General features: G+C 38.1%; 1 protein-coding gene across 7 annotated transcripts in view; it reads right to left on the bottom strand.

The window, feature by feature from the left end:
- Positions 1-20,376, bottom strand: part of OCA2 (OCA2 melanosomal transmembrane protein) — a 397,483-nt gene that overhangs the window by 211,399 nt on the left and 165,708 nt on the right. For 6 of the 7 annotated variants that reach the window (XM_082736012.1, XM_082736013.1, XM_082736010.1 and 3 more), the window contains 3 exons: positions 19,297-19,354; positions 15,724-15,832; positions 7,614-7,741 (listed from right to left, as the gene is read on the bottom strand). In XM_082736012.1, coding sequence (XP_082592138.1) covers positions 7,614-7,741; positions 15,724-15,832; positions 19,297-19,354 — 295 coding nt within the window. Of the gene's footprint in view, positions 1-5,323; positions 5,400-7,613; positions 7,742-15,723; positions 15,833-19,296; positions 19,355-20,376 lie in introns of those variants that run through there. The other variant, XM_082736016.1, reaches the window with a different exon arrangement.

Genomic DNA, 20,376 nt, shown 5'->3' with positions numbered 1-20,376 from the left:
GGTTGGAGAAAGCCATGGATGACCAAATGGAACTGATTAGGGCCAAACTGAAAGCGACCAGACAGGATGTTCACAATGTTAGGGCTGAGCTGAAAGCTACCAGGGATGAGCTTCACAATGCTCTCAATGAGTTCCAACCTAATCTAAATTCTCTCAAAGCTAGGGTAACTGAGACAGAAGATGGAATCAGTGATCTGGAGGACAGATAGAGAGAAAGGATCAGGAGGAAGCCTGGAACAAACAGCTTAGAAACCACAACAACAGAATCAGGGAAATCAATGATGCCATGAAAAGTTCCAATGTCAGAATTACTGGAATCCCTGAAGGGGAGGAGAAAGAAAGAAGTCTAGAAGATATAGTGGAGCAAGTTCTTCATGAAAATTTTCGCAATCTTGCGAATGGAACCAGCGTTCATGTACTAGAGGCTGAACAGTCTCCACCCAAGATTATACATTCCAAAAAAACATCACGACACCTGATAGTCAAATTGAGGAATTATAATGGTAGGTATAATCTCTTGAAAGCTCCTAGGATAAAGAGTCTCCTTATGTACAGAGGAAAGCCCATCAGAATAACATCAGACCTGTCCACAGAGACCTGGCAAGCCAGAAAGGGCTGGCAAGATATATTCAGGGCAAAGAAGAGGGAGTGTTTAATTTCATGGCTCCTTCCTGATCAGGCTCCAGACTATTAGGCAGCATCCTGCTACAAACCAGGGCTGAGCAGCACTCTCCAGAGCTACAAATCCCACCTTTCCCTTTGTCCCTTTGGGCCATGCTGTCATGACATATGTTCTTATCTGGTGCAGAACTTCAACACAAACATTCTATCCCCAAACACTTGACCTTCCAGTACATAATCTCTTTCTTGCTGAGACCCTACGCAACAAGAGGAGTCAGAGTCACCCAGTTTCAAAAATGTTCTTTATTTTTTTTATATAAATTTTTTTTAGTTTATTTATTTTCAGCATAACAATATCATTATTTTTTCACCACACCCAGTGTTACATGCAATCTGTGCCCTCTATAATAGCCACCACCTGGTACCCCAACCTCCCACCCCCCTGCCACTTCAAACTCCTCAGATTGTTTTTCAGAGTCCATAGTCTCTCATGATTCACCTCCCCTTCCAATTTACCCCAACCCCCTTCTCTCTAACTCCCCATGTCCTCCATGCTTTTTGTTATGCTCCACAAATAAGTGAAACCATATGATAATTGACTCTCTCAGCTTGACTTATTTCACTCAGCATAATCTCTTCCAGTCCTGTCTATGTTGCTACAAAAGCTGGGTATTCATCTTTTCTAATGGAGGCATAATACTCCATAGTGTATATGGACCACATCTTCCTTATCCATTCATCCGTTGAAGGGCATATTGGTTCTTTCCACCGATTGGCGACTGAGGCCATTGCTACTATAAATATTGGGGTACAAATAGCCCTTCTTTTCACTACATCTGTATCTTTGGAGTAAATACCCAGGAGTGCAATGGCAGGGTCATAGGGAAGCTCTATTTTTAATTTCTTGAGGAATCTCCACACTGTTCTCCAAAGAGGCTGCACCAACTTGCATTCCCACCAACAGTGGAAGAGGGTTCCCCTTTCTCCACATCCTCTCCAACACATGTTGTTTCCTGTCTTGCTAATTTTGGCCATTCTAACTGGTGTAAGGTGATATCTCAATGTAGTTTTAATTTGAATCTCCCTGATGGCTAGTGATGATAAACATTTTTTCATGTGTCTGATAGCCATTTGTATATCTTTATTGGAGAAGTGTCTGTCCATATCTTCTGCCCATTTTTTTTATATGATTGTCTGTTTCGTGTGTGTTGAGTTTGAGGAGTTCATTATAGATCCTGGATATCAACCTTTTGTCTGTACTGTCATTTGCAAATATCTTCTCCCATTACGTGGGTTGCCTCTTTGCTTTCTTGACTGTTTCCTTGCTTTGCAGAAGCTTTTGACTTTGATGAAGTCCCAAAAGTTCATCTTCGCTTTTGTTTCCTTTGCCTTTGGAGACATATCTTGAAAGAAGTTGCTGTGGCTGATATCGAAGAGATTACGGCCTATGTTCTCCTCTAGGATTCTGATGGATTCCTGTCTCATATTGAGGTCTTTTATCCATTTTGAGTTTATCTTTGTGTATGGTGTAAGAGAATGGTCCAGTTTCCGTCTTCTACATATAGCTGCCCAGCACCATTTATTAAAGAGACTGTCTTTTTTCCACTGTATATTTCTTCCTGTTTTGTCGAAGATTAATTGACCATAGAGTTGAGGGTCCAAATATGGGCTCTCTATTCTGTTCCTCTGGTCAGAAGGAAAACTTCCTGACTCTTTCTATGAAGCCAGCCCAAACCAGGCAAAGACCCTACCAAAAAGGAGAATTTCAGACCAATATCACTGATGAATATGGATGCTATGATTCTCAACAAGATCCTACCAAACAGGATCCAACAGCACATTAAAAAAATTATCCACCATGACCATGTGGGATTCATTCCTGGGCTACAAGGATGATTCAACATTTGCAAATCAATCAATGTGATAGAACAAATTAATAAGAGAAGAGAGAAGAACCACATGGTCCTCTCAATTGATGCAGAAAAAGCATTTGACAAAATCCAGCATCTGTTCCTGATAAAACGCTTCAAAGTATAGGGATAGAGGGAACATTCCTGAACTTCATCAAATCTATCTATGAAAGACCCACAGCAAATATCGTCCTCAATGGGAAAAAGCTTGCGTCCTTCGCGTTGAGATCAGGAACACAACAAGGATGCCCACTCACCACTCTTGTTCAACATAGTATTAGAATTCCAAGCAACAGCAATCAGAAAACAAAGAGAAATAAAAGGTATCCAAATTGGTAATGAAGTAGTCAAACTCTCTCTCTTTGCAGATGACATGATTCTTTATATGGAAAACCCAAAAGACTCAACCCACAAACTACGAGAACTCATACAGCAAATCAGCAACATGGCAGGATACAAAGTCAATGTACAGAAATCAGTGGCTTTCTTATACACTAACAATGAATATACAGAAAGGGAAATTAGAGAATCGATTCCATTTACTATAGCACCAAGAACCATAAGATACCTGGGAATAAACCTAATCAAAGAGGTAAAGGAACTGTACTCGAGGAACTACAGAACACTCATGAAAGAAATTGAAGAAGATACAAAAAGATGGAAGACTATTGCATGCTCTTGGATCAGAAGAATGAACATTGTTAAATTGTCTATACTGCCTAGAGTAATTTATACTTTTAATGCTATTCCATTCAAAATTACACTAGTATTCTTCAAAGAGCTGGTGTAAATAATCCTAAAATTTGTATGGAATCAGAAGAGACTGCAAATCGCTAAGGAAATGTTGAAAAACAAAAATAAAACTGGGGGCATCACGTTACCTGATTTCAAGCTTTACTATAAAACTGTGATCACCAAGACAGCATGGTACTGGCATAAAAACAGAAACATAGACCAGTGGAACAGAGTAGAGAGCCCAGATATGGACCCTCAACTCTATGATCTATTAATCTTCGACAAAGCAGGAAAAAAAAATACAGTGGCAAAAAGACAGTCTCTTCAATAAATGGTGCTGGGAAAACTGGACAGCTATATGTAGAAGAATGAAACTTGACCATTCTCTTACACCATACACAAAGGTAAATTCAAAATGGATAAAAGACCTCAATGTGAGACAGGAATCTATCAGAATCCTAGAAGAGAACATAGGCAGTAATCTCTTTGATATCAGTCACAGCAACTTCTTTCAAGATATGTCTCCAAAGGCAAAGGAAACAAAAGCGAACATAAACTTTTGGGACGACTTCATCAAGATCAAAAGTTTCTGCACAGCAAAGGAAACAATAAAAAAAAAAACAAAGAGGCAACCCATGTAATGGGAGAAGATATTTGCAAATGACAGTACAGACAAAAGGTTGATATCCAGGATCTATAATGAACTCCTCAAACTCAACACACACGAAACAGGCAAACATATCAAAAAATGGGCAGAAGATATGGACAGACACTTCTCCAATAAAGATATACAAATGGCTATCAGACACATGAAAAAATGTTCATCACCATTAGCCCTCAGGGAGATTCAAATTAAAACCACATTGAGATATCACCTTACACCAGTTAGAATGGCCAAAATTAGCAAGACAGGAAACAACATGTGTTGGAGAGGATGTGGAGAAAGGGGAACCCTCTTCCACTGTTGGTGGGAATGCAAGTTGGTGCAGTCTCTTTGGAGAACAGTGTGGAGATTCCTCAAAAAATTAAAAATAGAACTTCCCTATGACCCTGCCATTGCACTCCTGGGTATTTACCCCAAAGATACAGATGTCATGAAAAAGGGGCCATCTGTACCCCAATGTTTATAGCAACAATGGCCACAGTCACCAAACTGTGGAAAGAACCAAGATGCCCTTCAATGGACGAATGGATAACGAAAATGTGGTGCATATACACTAGGAAGTATTATGCCTCCATCAGAAAGGATGAATATGCAACTTTTGTAGCAACATGGACAGGGCTGGAAGAGATTATGCTGAGTGAAATAAGTCAAGCAGAGAGAGTCAATTATCATATGGTTTCACTTATTTGTGGAGCATAACAAATAGCATGGAGGACAAGGGGTGTTAGAGAGAAGAAGGGAGTTGGGGTAAATTGGCAAGGGAGGTGAATCATGAGAGACTATGGACTCTGAAAAACAATCTGAAGGGTTTGAAGTGGCAGGGGCAGTGGGAGGTTGGGGTACCAGGTGGTGGTTATTATAGAGGGCACAGATTGCATGGAGCCCTGGGTGTGGTTAAAAAATAATGAATACTGGTTTTCTGAAAATCAATCAATCAATCAATCAATAAATAGAATTTTTAAGAATTAAATAAATAAATACTTCATTACTAAAGTGCTAAAAAAAATAAATAAAAATAAAAATAAAATAAAACAAATCCTTCACAAACACTCCCAAAGAACACTTCTCAACTTATTCTATTGTACTCATTCAGTATTATGCTGATACCAAAGCCAGAGACATCACATAAAAATAATAATACAGACTAATATTCATCATGAATATACAAACTTAATTCAACAATTTTTTATACACCATGACCAAGTGAGATTTATTCTAAGAATATAAAGTAGATTGACATCTGAAAATCCATTAATGTAATATACCATATTAGTTGATTCAAATTAATTGAACTAAGGATAAAAATCACATGGTCATATCACTAGATAGAGACAAGGATTTTTCAAAATCCAATATTCATTTCTGATAAAAATTTAAAACCAACCAGGGATGTATTGGAACTTTTATTAAGGAGGGCACACATTGCATGGAACACTGGGTGTGGTGCATAAACAATCAACCTTGGAACACTGAAAAAAATAAAATTAAATTAAGTTAAAAGAAAGAAAACCCTGAACAGCCATTACACATAATAGTGAAAATGCTTTGCCCCTAAACTCAAGATGGATGTCAGTGCTTACCACTTCTATCCAACAGTAAACTGGAAGTTCTAGATAACAAGACAAGAGGAAAAGAATGGGAAATAGAGGAAGGGAGAGACTGTGAACTAGTTAGAGTCACCCAGATTAGAAAAAGAAGAATGTTTTTATTAGCAAATTATATGAAAGAAAATTCTAAGGAATCCAAAAATGACTACTACAATAATAAATTAGTTCAACAAGGTCACAGGATACAACATTATTATAAAAATTATTAATAATTGTATTTCTATATCATGGAAATGTACAGTCAGAATCAAATCACATATTTAGTGAAAGATTATATATAAAGGACTATTATGACTCAAAAAAGAAAAAACCCAAATAAAAAGTAGTGAGAAGTCTTGAATAGAAATTTGCCAAACATATAAAAATGACTAATAACATGATGTTGAATATCACAATGAGATACCACTTCATACATACAGAATGTCTAATAATCAAAATGAAAGCCAATAGGTGATAGTGAGAATGTAGAGACACTGGAATCCTATTTCATTACTGGTGAGAATGTAAAATGGTGCAGCCACAGTGGCAAACATTTTGTCTGTTTTTTAAGAAGCTAAACTTATGATAAAGCCTAACATCTACCTCAAAGAAATGAAAATATATTTCCACACAAAGACTTATAGACAAATGTTTCTGAAAGTAATATTCATAAAATTCAAAATTGGAAATAATACAAATATTCATCAAATGGTGACTGGGTAAATAAATATAGTATATGCACATAGTGGATTACTATTCAGTAATAAAAAATGAGATAAAGATACATATAATGGCATGAACATTACTATCATTATTCTAATTAAAGAAATCAGACAAAAAGGCTATACAGTATATGATTCTTTTAGATAAAATGTACAGGAAGGACAAATAAATAGAAACATTAGTAGTTGCCTAAAGCTGGAGTTGGGAGCTAGAATTGTAAAAGATATACAGGATCTTTTTGGATGACGAAAATGTTCTGAATTTATTAAAAATCATTGAATTATAAACTTACCATAGGTGAATTTCATGATATGTAACCTACATCTCAACAAAGTTGTTTTTAAAATCCCATTGTTTATTTCATTGAAACAAAGTGAAATATAAAACTAGGAAAAATATGCCCCAAACCTAGATGAGATAGCAATATATACCTGGAGTAAACATGTAATCAAGGCAGAGACTTTCAAAGTCCAGTCATGAAAACAGTAACCAGAAATTTCCCCTCCATATTCTGAGTCTAGTGTTGGAAGAATCCCCAGAAGAAAAAAGGTGAAGTCTCTGAGTAGAAAACCAAAGACCTTGAATATAATTCACAACTCCCTGAGAGATCTGAAGGGACTAAAGGAATCACTTGATTACATTCACACAATCATTATGAGTAAAGACACAATTACAAAAATTCAAGGGACCTGTTTTAAAGACAATGGGTAGGGTGGGGAATGTGAAAGTTTTAATCCAGAGAGGAAATAGAACTGCATGTGTCTGTCATCAGCAAGTTAAGGTAATTAATGTGAGGTATTTGTTGTGCTTGATGATATCTTTTAGGGAGTAGTATTTTTCTACATCATCAAACCTTGCATTTGAGTTCATAAATCAAGTCTCAAGACCGAACAATAATGTGAATAATATTTTAATAATTTTTGTAACAATAACTATAACTAAAACAAAACATATTATTCACTCTTTTCTTTGATGTAGTCTTTTCCATGATAGCATAAAATATTTACTTAAGTATTACACAAAATAAATTGATCATCAAGATAATATTACCCTGCCAATTTTCTGTAACAAGTCATTCAGCTCAAAACACAACTTACAGAAAATTCTACTTTATAGCAAATGAAATTCAAACAAGTTTACAAGCCACAAAGATAATTTATAAAAAGCAACTAAATAAACAGTTTCATCAGAAATATTTAGATGGCTGAGATAAAAGCTGGTTTAACTTAAAATACTCTAATTACGAAATCCATCACTTTCTCATTGGTGAATATGTGGAAAGTTATAGACTTGGGGTTTTTTTTATTCACTCAATAAAATATGAAATATAAAAGTCAGGTAAAAGATTACATTGCAAATGTACTAAAGTCTTACCTCCATCAAAACAAAGAGTGCTGCGAAGAATAGAAGAGTTGCCCATTCCACTCGGTGTAGAATGATCTCAAAATCATGAATATCAGCTAAAATTAGTAACCAGATGGCACCCAGAATAGCAATCCACCCTGAAAAACAAGTGGACATATAGACATAGATGGGGTTCAGTTTTAATACACTGAATTTGTATTTTCTGATTGTTTTCTTTGTTGTTGAAGAAAATTTATATTCTGCAAGCTGAACATATTCAAAATGTACAATTTATATTTAGGTTAATGTATATACCCACAAATCCATTAATACAATCAAAATAATGAAAACATTCACGACCCTCAGCAGTTTATTAATGTCTGTATTCATTTTTTTAATTTATTTTCAGCATAACAGTATTCATTATTTTTGCACCACACCCAGTGCTCCATGCAATCCGTGCCCTCTATAATACCCACCACCTGGTACCCCAACCTCCCATGCCCCCGCCACTTCAAACCCCTCAGATTGTTTTTCAGAGTCCATAGTCTCTCATGATTCACCTCCCCTTCCAATTTCCCCCAACTCTCTTCTCCTCTCTAACTCCCCATGTCCTCCATGCTTTTTGTTATGCTCCACAAATAAGTGAAACCATATGATAATTGACTCTCTCTGCTTGACTTATTTCACTCAGCATAATCTCTTCCAGCCCTGTCCATGTTGCTACAAAGTTGCGTATTCATCCTTTCTGATGGAGTCATAATACTCCATAGTGTATATGGACCACATTTTCGTTATCCATTCATCCATTGAAGGGCATCTTTGTTCTTTCCACAGTTTGGTGACCGTGGCCATTGTTGCTATAAACATTGGGGTACAGATGGCCCTTCTTTTCATGACATCTGTATCTTTGGGGTAAATACCCAGGAGTGCAATGGCAGGGTTATAGGGAAGTACTATTTTTAATTTTTTGAGGAATCTCCACACTGTTCTCCAAAGAGGCTGCACCAACTTTCATTCCCAACAACAGTGGAAGAAGGTTCCCCTTTCTCCACATCCCTTCCAACACATGTTGTTTCCTGTCTTGTTAATTTTGGCCATTCTAACTGGTGTAAGGTGATATCCCAATGTGGTTTTAATTTGGATCTCCCTGATGGCTAGTGATGATGAACATTTTTCATGTGTCTGATAGCCATTTGTATTTCTTCATTGGAGAAGTGTCTAATATGGATGCTAAGATTCTCAACAAGATCCTAGCAAACAGGATCCAACAGCACATTAAAAAGATTATCCACCATGACCAGGTGGGATTCATCCCTGGGCTACAAGGATGGTTCAACATTCGCAAATCAATCAATGTGATAGAACAAATTAATAAGAGAAGAGAGAAGAACCACATGGTCCTCTCAATTGAAGCAGAAAAAGCATTTGACAAAATCCAGCATCCGTTCCTGATAAAACGCTTCAAAGTATAGGGATAGAGGGAACATTCCTGAACTTCATAAAATCTATCTATGAAAGACCCACAGCAAGTATCATCCTCAATGGGAAAAAGCTTGCAGCCTTCCCATTCTGATCAGGAACACAAGGATGCCCACCCTCACCACTCTTGTTCAACATAGTATTAAAAGTCCTAGCAACAGCAATCTGACAACAAAGAGAAATAAAAGGTATCCAAATTGGTAATGAAGAAGTCAAACTCTCTCTCGTCACTGATGACATGATTCTTTATATGGAAAACCCAAAAGACTCCACCCACAAACTACTAGAACTCATACAGCAATTCAGCAACGTGGCAGGATACAAAGTCAATGTACAGAAATCAGTGGCTTTCTTATACACTAACAATGAAAATACAGAAAGGGAAATTAGAGAATCGATTCCATATTCTTGTTATCAAAGCCCATGACAATTGCTGCCTCCTCCAAGAGGCATTTCCTTGCCTTTTCAGTTGGATGTGATCTCTTCCAACTCTTCCTTTTCCTGCTCCTCCCTTTCTTTCTTCCTCTTTATCCTATTCCATTTCCTTAACCCTCCTATTTCTAGCTCTCTTTAATTCTGACAGCAATAATAGTTCATCTGTCCCTGGATTATGGAAGTGATCAGATTTGGTTTTATAACTTGGTACCCTTGCCCTGCCTCTGCAACAAACGGTGAGAGCTCTGAAGATCTGTGTCTTAATTAGCTGTGTAGTTCTCACTGCACCTTATGTGAATCAATATAGACCTCCTTTCTCTAATGGGAGACCAGTGAGAGCAGTGATAAGAGTTTTTATGTTCTACACTATACCCAGCCCCTACACAACTGCTTGCATTTGTTGTACAAATGCTTAAATGGATGACTGAATTAATGAATGATGTAATTGAAATGAATTACCTACCAGATGTCAGAGTACCTGATAAAGATTCTAGGAAGCTTTGGAGATGTCTGTCTAGCTCATAATGACCCCTTTCCTCTAAGAACTTTACCTCCAGTCCCTCCCGTATAAAACATGTGACCCCTGTCCTGGTCGTAATTTCTAGGTTTGAAAAGGACGTTAACACAATCTCGGCCAATCAGACTCTTCACCAGGGAATCTGGGATTCAAAATAACTTTTTCTCTCTGCATTGCTGAAAGTGAGATTCTACAGATCAGGAAAGAAATGAGATCATCTCTATTTTGCTGTGAACAGAGAAAAGATGAGAAAATGGTGCATGGAGGAGCACCAGGCTATGAGAAGAGAATGGAGAGTGTTTGGGAATCAGGAGCAAGTCTTTTGTCTGGATGCCTTTCTTTTTCCTGAGTCTGCCCAGTCTGCCAGCTGAGCCCAGTATCCTTCAATAATCTTTATTTTGCTCAAGACTGATCAAGTAAGTTGCCTTATTGGTAGTTTAAAAATACTTAAACAAGGACAATAAAACTATTCAACAATAGGACACCAAGGGACAATGAGAACACTAGCAATTTTAAAACCATAATCAGGAAATAACTATAGAAAAACCTCCAAAACTGAAATCTAATCAAACATATTGTGAGAGAACTTGGGAGACATTCTAAACTAATTATCAAAGAGGAGACCTAGGAAACTGCTGATCAAAGTTATAAATCATAAGGTCAAAGACAACATTTTAAAACTGGTTCACTGATTCTTATAGTTTCCTAATCAATTATCCACAATTCTGAAATCCTAAAGTTCAGAAAAAACAAAAACGTTGTAAGTTTTATGTCCAAATTCAATAAAACCTGATTTGAACTAAAATGAGCAATTTATGGTCTTAATTTATCCTACCCTATATAAATATTCATCTTTCACTGCAGAAATATTAATGCTTAGATAGCAAGATGCTGGCTCTGGACCTCTTGGGGGTGTTACATTATATACAATTCAGTATGTACACTGAAATGTCTTTGTAAAATACAAAGATATCAGAATTTTGAAACGTGTCTGGTAGCAAGAGTTTCCTGTAGGGACTAAGGACCTATGTGTAACAGCTGAGCAGACTAGAATTAATTCTAGCGAATGTTGTGAGATAAAGATCCTTGCACATTGGGGAACTTCTGTTTGCCAGATGCACATGCCAGGAATCTACTACTTCACCTACGACATCACACTGGCCGATGGACAGGTGCACAACGGCCAGTACCACATCCGGACCTTCGAAGCCAACACGGGCAATCACGATGTGGCCTCGGGCTCCACCATCCTGGCTCTGAAGCAGAGTGACAAGGTCTGGCTGCAGATCTTGACTCAGAGCAGAACAGGCTTTTCTATGACGCTTACTGGACTGACAGCCTCTTCACAGGCTTCCTCATCTACGCCGACCAGGACAACCCCAATGAAGTGTAGACAGGCAGGTGCTGGGGCTCCAAGGAGGGAACAAACTCCTGGACTTCTACAACAAGACCCCTCAGCTCTCTGCCTGGAGGGTGTGGGAACTGCCGGTCTTGGACATTCCTCCTCTGCCCATTCTCCCCTTCAGCATTAAATCCAAGCTTTTTTATTATTATTTATTATTTACTATATTATGTATTATATTATTTTTTTATTTTATTACATAAATTGTAATCCGGGCCCTTTTCTTTCTTCACTATTGTAGCACCTCTTGCTCCTCTGGGTCCCTCTAAGTTCTTCTGTCTCTTACTTAAATTCTGTGGCAGTAACCAGCTCTGTGCAACTGTGTCCTCATAAAGATGTACTCTGACCGAGACTGTCCCTGAATCCATGCATCTGCTTCCCAACTGTAGCCTTTCTGCTGCTTGACCTTCATGCACATATCAGCTGTATACATGGGCAAGTTAGCCTTCCATAATAAGGAACTCAAACCAATGGGTAGTGGAGCCCCTTGGACAGACCTGAGACATATTCTATACTTCTTCTCAGCCAGTCCTATGAGATAGAGACACCCACATCAGCGGCCATATAATGATGCAGTCTTGTTTTGGCTTGCTCTCCTCATTATTCTGCTTTCATGTTTCCACAGCTATAGTGATTATCACATACTCCTGATACTACTCTGCCTCCCTATCTTTCACTTCTCTTCCCTGGAATCATACTTCCCAATAAAAAAAACCCACACAAGCCTTTGCCTAGGCTTTGTTCTCTAGAGAACCTAGATCAAGTCAGCCAGATCTAATATTTTCATAATTAAGTTGGAATCTTGAGAATCAATAAGAAGTTTGTTCATGCATTCTATGACCCTATAACTTCTATCTATTAATGTATAGGGCATTTATACAAGGCACAGGAGAGAAAATTTTAGCAGACATGAACCATGCCCTTGAGTCTAGCTGGGGCAAGGGGGATATTAGGGGACAGAGACACAAACAAATGATTGGAATAACATGTGAGTTCTTGATCTAAGATGCTTGGAATGCCAGGGGTGAGTGTCTAACCATGCCAAATGCTGGCAAAGATGTGGAATAGTTGGAGCTCCCAGGGTATGGGAACATGAAGTCCTACAGCATGGAAAATGGTGCAGCAATTTCTTTTAAAGTTAAAGATACACTCACCATATGACCCAGCAGTCCCATACTTGGGTGATTTACCCAATAGAAGTGAAAACTTAAGTTCACAAAACACCATGTACATGAATGTTTGGAATAGCTCTACTTACAATCATCAAACACTAGAAACAATCCAAATGTCCTTCAATGGGTAAATGGATAAACAAAATGTATCCATACCACAGAAGACTACTGAGCAACAGAAGGAATGAACTATTGATACACAGAGCAACTTGGATGATTTTGAAAGGTTTTATGCTGTGTGAGAAAAGCCAATCCCAAAGGTTGCATAGAGTCTGATTACATTTGTTAGACAGACATCCTCTGAAAGACAAAACTATAGGGATAGAGAACAAATCAGGAGTTGCTGCTACAAAATGGTAACACTGAAGTTTTGGGGGGCGATGGAACTGTTCTATATTCCAATTATGGTGGTTATATAAATTTACATCCTTGTTAGAATTCATAAAATTTTGTACCAAAAGGAAAAGTCAATTTTTCTCTATGGCATCTTAAAATATAAAATGAAAAAGAGAAGTTAATGCTGTGTTTGGTTATGATGTTTAAATGAAGGAATGTATTGTATGATACTATGTTTTGTTACATGGCATGACCTGAGGTTAAATGATGCCACAGTGTAATTATGTTATGTCACATTGTACACAGTGCTATATGACACCAGTTTATCATGCGATATCATGCTGTTTTATGTAATGTCATTTTTCATGATGTACATTGTGTGATGTGACATCACCTCATTTTATATGACATCATATTGTATTATGCTCAACTTACACAGCACATCACATTCAAAACAGCAGTTCACCAAAAACAAATGGTCACACCTACTGACTGAAGCCCTGGGAAGATCTTGCAACAGTTTTGTTCCTGTTCCCATCAGCTGGGTTACTGTAACTCTAAGGAAACTGCACTCCATTTAAAACAGATGCTAATTGAACTTTTCTTCTAGTCAATCTAACTTTCAACATGATGAATGCAAATATATGAGTTACGTATTCCGGGATCCCCAGATAAAATCCTTCCCTTCACAAAACCTAACTGAAAACATAAGATTTAAAAGCAAAAAAGAAGCCCTTTGATTACATGAAACAACCACACAAGAAGAGATTTAACATCTTAGTAAAAAGTGTCAACTTCTCAGGCTAAAATAAAATGTTTTGCAGCAATTGAGATTTTTTTAAATCCATATAGTTAAATACATGACTAAATTTTTAAAGTACTTTTTTTTGTACAGTGTTCAGAGCCAAAATCTAAAAAAAAAAAAAAAACATGCAAACTTCATATATTTTTTACTCCTTAAAATGCATACTATGTTCTTTAAGTGTGATCTCAAATAAAATTAGAAACAAAATATTATTTAAAAACCCAAAAGAATTACCTAATGGAACTCCTTTGCCCAAAAAACACCAGTTTTGTATTTGCTTAATTGTATTTGCTTAATTATCAGTGGTGATCACCTCTTAAGGTTTTATAATGCTAAAATTCCATTAAGTCTGTAGTGTAATTTAGAATAATTACATTGCAACAATAATTTCTAGATGTAATACACCAAATACAATTAAAATTCATGACATTTTTACCAGTCTAGATTTGGCATTCTTTATTACATCAGGATTCTATGTGGATTGGCTCTCAATTGTGGATAAAGAACATTTATCAGCTTAGAACCCAGTCCACACTGCCAGGGATATTGGATTTAAGATTATTTAAGTAAATAAATTCTGAGAGGTTCAAAATACATGATATAAAGTTGGACACCCAGTCAAAAGCATGTATATCATGTACTATATACAAGACTCTAGCAATATCTTTTTCTACATGAGACAAAAAAGGGAAATTAATCTACAGTCTAAAGATTTCTGATGGTAGCCTAGATCCAAAGGAGCAATGCCATGGTGTGAATAACTGAAACTTGCTCACATTAGCCATCTATTTTACAAAGTTAAGAGGCTTTGCTTTCTATAGAAATTGTAGTCTTCAAATGCTGTAGTAAATCAAATTTTTTATAAAAATATATTTAAATTATCTTTTTTAAAAAGGTTTTATTTATTTATTTGACAGAGAGATATCACAAGTAGGCAGAGCAGCAGGCAGAGAGAGAGGGGGAAGCAGGCTTCCTGCTAAGCAGGGAGCCCAATGTGGGGCTTGATCCCAGCATCCCGAGATCATGACCTGAGCAGAAGGCAGAGGCTTAACCAAATAAGCCACCTGGCACCCCAAATTATCTTAACAGAGCTTCCTTTTGAAGGAAAACAATGAAACTTTTGGTTATAAAGAAAATATTCCTGGAAAGGATTTTAAATTTATCTTTCTCATAAATCTATAAGTTCATGTGAGGTTCATTTTGGAAGTGGTTTGGGTTTTGTTTTAAGTAATAACATCAATAGAATAATGGTTAAATCGGTGATAAAAACCTAAGGAATGTGGAAAATACTGATGAAGAGTGGAAGGATGCCGGAGTTAACAAGATATGTGGTGAGCTCAATCTGCAAGACAGGCATGTCTCAGGTGGGAACAAGCTATGCAACCTCAACAAACGGCTTGAGAAAGTGGAAAGTGAGAGCCATAGCAACGAGAAAGTAAGAGAAAGGAAACGTATGGGAGAGGGCAGGAGAAAGGGTTCTCTGTGGGGAAAATGGATGCACCATAGGGGAAAGGAGTTTTGTAGATCTCTTTCACGCCTCTGGCCTTTTCAGTTCTTCATTTAATCCTCATGTCAAGTTGCACAAACTGCAAGATTGTGGCCTTGCTGATGGGACCTCCTGTTTTTTTCTGGGGGTTCTTCTTAAGCAACATTTTAAAGATCTGGTTGTCAAATTTGAGAGAGATTATAATAACCACTCTATGTTTCTTCTAACATTAAACCCTAGAAGGGCTGAGGACCATGCACTGAGACACTAAGAGCTGGAAATGCACCTCTCTCTCCCTGTCTCCCTCTCTTTTCCCCTCTCCCTCTCTTCCAGAAAACAAAAAGAGAGGTAGTAGATAAAGGTTTCCTTCTTTCCATCAAAGGTTGGCTACACTCCACATCAGCCCTCCTCACCAATGTCTAGGAACAAGCTTTGAAATCTCCCCTTGCAGACTGAGATAGCATGCAGAACCTATCAGCAAAATGTAACAAAAAATTAGACTCACCAAGATCAAGATGAACACCAGAGACAAAGGAATTGAGAAAGAACATGAAGATAACAAATCCCAACACCATCAGGCATTTGGTGAGCAGAATCTTGTCTGATATCCTGTGCTGTGAGAGAGGAAAACAGAATTCATTTACTGGGTTTTACTATCTTCTGTTTCCTGCAATGTGTCCATCATCCTACGTGACTCAAATCACTACAAATTTCTCAAGATGAAAAATATAACATCTTGAAATTGAAAGATTATAAGGTAATGCATTAAAAGGAAGATTGTACAGATTTGGGATTATAGCATTCAAATTTTTTGTAAAAAAATAAACACAATAAATTTCAAATATAGTACATAGGGTGCCTGTATGGTTCAGTCCATTAAGGTCTGTCTTCAGCTCCCGGTCCTAGGATCAAGCCCCGCATTGGACTCCTTGCTCAGTGGGGAGTCCGTGTCTCCCTCTCCCTCTGCCCCTTCTCCCTACTCATGCTTGCTCTCTCTCACATAAGTGAATAAAAACGTTAAATATATATATATATATATATATATATATATATATGGCATAATCCTTTTATAAAATACTTGATTAAATACCTTCTCAATATGATGCAGAAAACGCTCCCAGTCCCACCATGAGCATTAGGTGAGATGTTGGCAAAATCACTGGAGAAACAACATGTAACTTCCAGGGTACTGACCATGCATTTCCACAGGTGTTACTTGCTCAAATCCTTTTAATTCAACTTTCCTCCTACTACACAAATTCCTGCTCATGGTAGCATTGAGATTAACATGTTCTTGCAATAACATGACTCCTGCTGAACATTATTACTATATCCTTTCATGTTCACAGGGACCCTGGAAGGCACTTGGCAGTACCCTATTCACCAAGATAACATCTGTGGGAGCCTGACACATTTTCAGGGGTGAGGGGTGGTGACAGAAGGTTCTATAGTACCTTCATTAACTCAGAGGTACAAACCTTCCAGTGGGCTTGAACCACATGGCAAGATAGGCAAGATCCCCAAAGGGTGCTATGCTCTTGATCACTGCCATGTGGAGCTAGGTAACAGAGCAAGTTCCCACAAAACCTGTACAGATGGGCACTGAGTTGTCCTACCCCGCCCAGCCAGGCCCTCGTGTGAATCATGCTCCACCATGTGAACTGACAATGGTGTCATGTACTCTCTTAAGTGTGGTCCCACCAGCATATCTGTCTTTCTGTCTATTAAATATCGTATAGATATAAACATAAGTATGGATATAGAGACAGAGATAGATACTAGATAGTTAGAGACAGAGATAGAGATAGATGGTACAGGTATAGATATAGAGATAAGAGAGATCTGCATATAGGTATAGATTTTTCTCTCTGAATTTCTCTGGTCATGCAATTAGAGCTGCTGCCATGAAAACCACAAGTATATTCCTCCCTGTTGCACTGGCTCTAGCTGCAGCCCCTGACCCTCTGTTCACAGATTACATGGGCTACCTCCTGAGTATATGTTTCCTTTCTTACCTACTGCCAAAACTTGTGGCTCAACTGGCCACAAGCCAACTCATCTTCCCCTTCCAACCCCTAAGGAAGGACAGTTTTGCTATCTGAGTCTGTGATGGTGAATTTTGAGGAAAAGGGCATGGCATCTACCAGTTGTGAGGAGGGACACTACAATCCTTCTTGCAGTCATGTTAATCATAGAAAATAGGTATGACCATTGGCAGTTACAGAATTGGAAATGGAGAAAGCAGGCAGGTCAACAAACATTCCAGCATCACTTGGCTGGTACAAGGAGAGATGACCCATAGTTTGTACTCATCTGTTATTTCAGGTGTCTATCAAATTTTCTCCTTTGGCTATCTGGAGCTATCACAGTTAAGAACTCCTAGATTCAATACAAACTCCTTGCTTGTCCCTTTCACCTCTCCTCAATCTTCATTTACCAGGTACACAGAGAGGTACACAATCTCTTCCCTAACTCACAGCCAGCATTACATGACTGCAAAGCAGTAAGGGTCTGCATAAACCTGGGGTCCATAAAAGTGTCAAAGCCACACCCTTTTCTCCTAACCCTAACCATTTCAAGGGGACAGAGACTGGGAAGAGACACATTACCTACCAGGAACCCGATGTCTAAACTTCCTTTAGAAAGAGACAAAATGTTCTTATCATAATTAGAAAGTTGACACTCTCCCTCCCTCTCAGGAAAGAAACTACCTGGATTTGAAAGTTCACAAAGATAAAAATGTCTCCCAGCAGATCTGCAGAGTTCTCTACTATGTGTGCCCACCAGAAATGAGAGCGATATGACAGGACGTACACACACACTCCATCTCTGTCCCTAATGCTTCTCCATCTCACACAGCATTCCTTACCTGTCTCTGCCTCCACCTCCTTATCTATACAATGGGAGCCTCAAGATTTCCCTTTTAGGATCAAGAAGAACTGCAAGAGCCAGAGGCACCCAGCCAACTTTCTCTGCCGCTACATTAACCATAGAAAGGGCCACCCTATCTCAAAGGAAATATAAAAAATGGTAACTTTTCGATTTCTGGGCAAAATAAGCCTACCATGACAGGAAAATGATTTTCCCTATTAACTCCTAGAAATAACTTATGTCTTGTGTACAACCACAGGAATAAAAGGAGAAATCGCTTTCAGTTTTAACTCCATGTGAAGCTAGAGGTGAATCAGAAATCCCTGAGAATTCTCCAATAAAGACATACAAATGGCTATCAGACACATGAAAAAATGTTCATCATCACTAGCCATCAGGGAGATTCAAATTAAAACCACATTGAGATATCACCTTACACCAGTTAGAATGGCCAAAATTAACAAAACAGGAAACAACATGTATTGGAGAGGATGTGGAGAAAGGGGAACCCTCTTCCACTGTTGGTGGGAATGCAAGTTGGTGCAGTCTCTTTGGAGAACAGTGTGGAGATTCCTCAAGAAATTAAAAATAGAACTTCCCTATGACCCTGCAATTGCACTCCTGGGTATTTACCCCCAAAGATACAGATGTCGTGAAAAGAAGGGCCATCTGTACCCCAATGTTTATAGCAACAATGGCCACAGTCGCCAAACTATGGAAAGAACCAAGATGCCCTTCAACAGATGAATACATAAGGAAGATGTGGTCCATATACACTATGGAGTATTATGCCTCCATCAGAAAGGATGAATACCCAACTTTTGTAGCAACATGGACGGGCCTGGAAGAGATTATGCTGAGTGAAATAAGTCAAGCAGAGAGAGTCAATTATCATATGGTTTCACTTATTTGTGGAGCATAACAAATAGCATGGAGAACATGGGGAGTTAGAGAGGAGAAGGGATTTGGGGTAAATTGGAAGGGGAGGTGAATCATGAGAGACTATGGACTCTGAAAAACAATCTGAGGGGTTTGAAGTGGCAGGGGGTTGCCAGGTTGGGGTACCAGGTGGTGGGTATTATAGAGGGCATGGATTGCATGGAGCACTGGGTGTGGTAAAAAAATAATGAATACTGTTTTTCTGAAAATAAATAAATTAATTTAATTTTTGAAAAAAAGAAATTCCTGAGAAGAGAAAGCACAATACCTTTTTTTGTAGTTCCTGGATATTGGTCTCCCAATTTTTATCTTCCTGTGATATTTGTCTAAAGGAGGAAAAAGACGGACTCATTATTTTCCTGGTGATATTGAGCAGTGAGATCAGCAGGGCAGCAGTCAGCAGCACATCTAGTATGGATGTGCTGGCCTGGATACCATCCACTGATACCTAATGTAGCCACATAATGGTTCACATCTAGCTGGGTTTATGGATGGGAAAAAAATGCATCATCTATATTTCCAAAGAAAAGTGATATAGGAAACGAATGGAATGTCGATTAGGTGTGTGCAAGCATGTGTACATGTAAACCTGAGCATGGGGAACATCAGAAGAACACTGACCAGAATGTGAACAAGGGGAATGACAGTAAGCTACTTTTAGCTCTTTTCATTTTCTACTTTTCTAAACTTTTTTTCAAATGAGGTTATGGTATATTTACAACTAAACTACTAACAGAAAATATAGTAAAAGAAATGCCACTTGTTTTGGTGTTGACTTTCATCAATTAGAACAGTGGAGAATTTAGTTTTTTGTTTTTTTTTTTAATTTTTTTATTTTTTATAAACATATATTTTTATCCCCAGGGGTACAGGTCTGTGAATCACCAGGTTTACACACTTCACAGTACTCACCAAATGTCCATAATCCCACCCCCTTCTCCCAAACCCCCTCCCCCCAGCAACCCAGTTTAATGAACACTTGTGTGTCATAAATATCAAAGGAGGCTGATCACACAGTGAGAACATACCCTAAAGGAAATCACAGCAGACCTAGATAAATCCTGAGGACATTTCTTTTTATTTTATTGCTTCAGTGTTCCAAGATTCCTTGATTATGCACCACACCCAGTGCTCCATGCAATATATGCCCCTGAGGACATTTTTTTTAAAGAAAATATAAAAACTAGGCCTGCAGAGCCAACACTTCCCTTACAGCACCCTCATTCTAATCTGCTCCTCAGTGACTGTGTGGCCTTGCAAAGCCACCAGCCTCTCTAGGCCTCAGTTTTGTTATCTGTAATCAACACAGGATGAGATGATGGAAGCTTGGTGAGCCTCTGGGCCCCCA

Source organism: Mustela nivalis, assembly GCF_964662115.1.
Source record: "Mustela nivalis genome assembly, chromosome: 6".
Taxonomy (NCBI): Eukaryota; Metazoa; Chordata; class Mammalia; order Carnivora; family Mustelidae; genus Mustela; species Mustela nivalis.
Note: the sequence above shows the minus strand (reverse complement) of the source record. Positions and strands in the feature narration are given on the sequence as shown.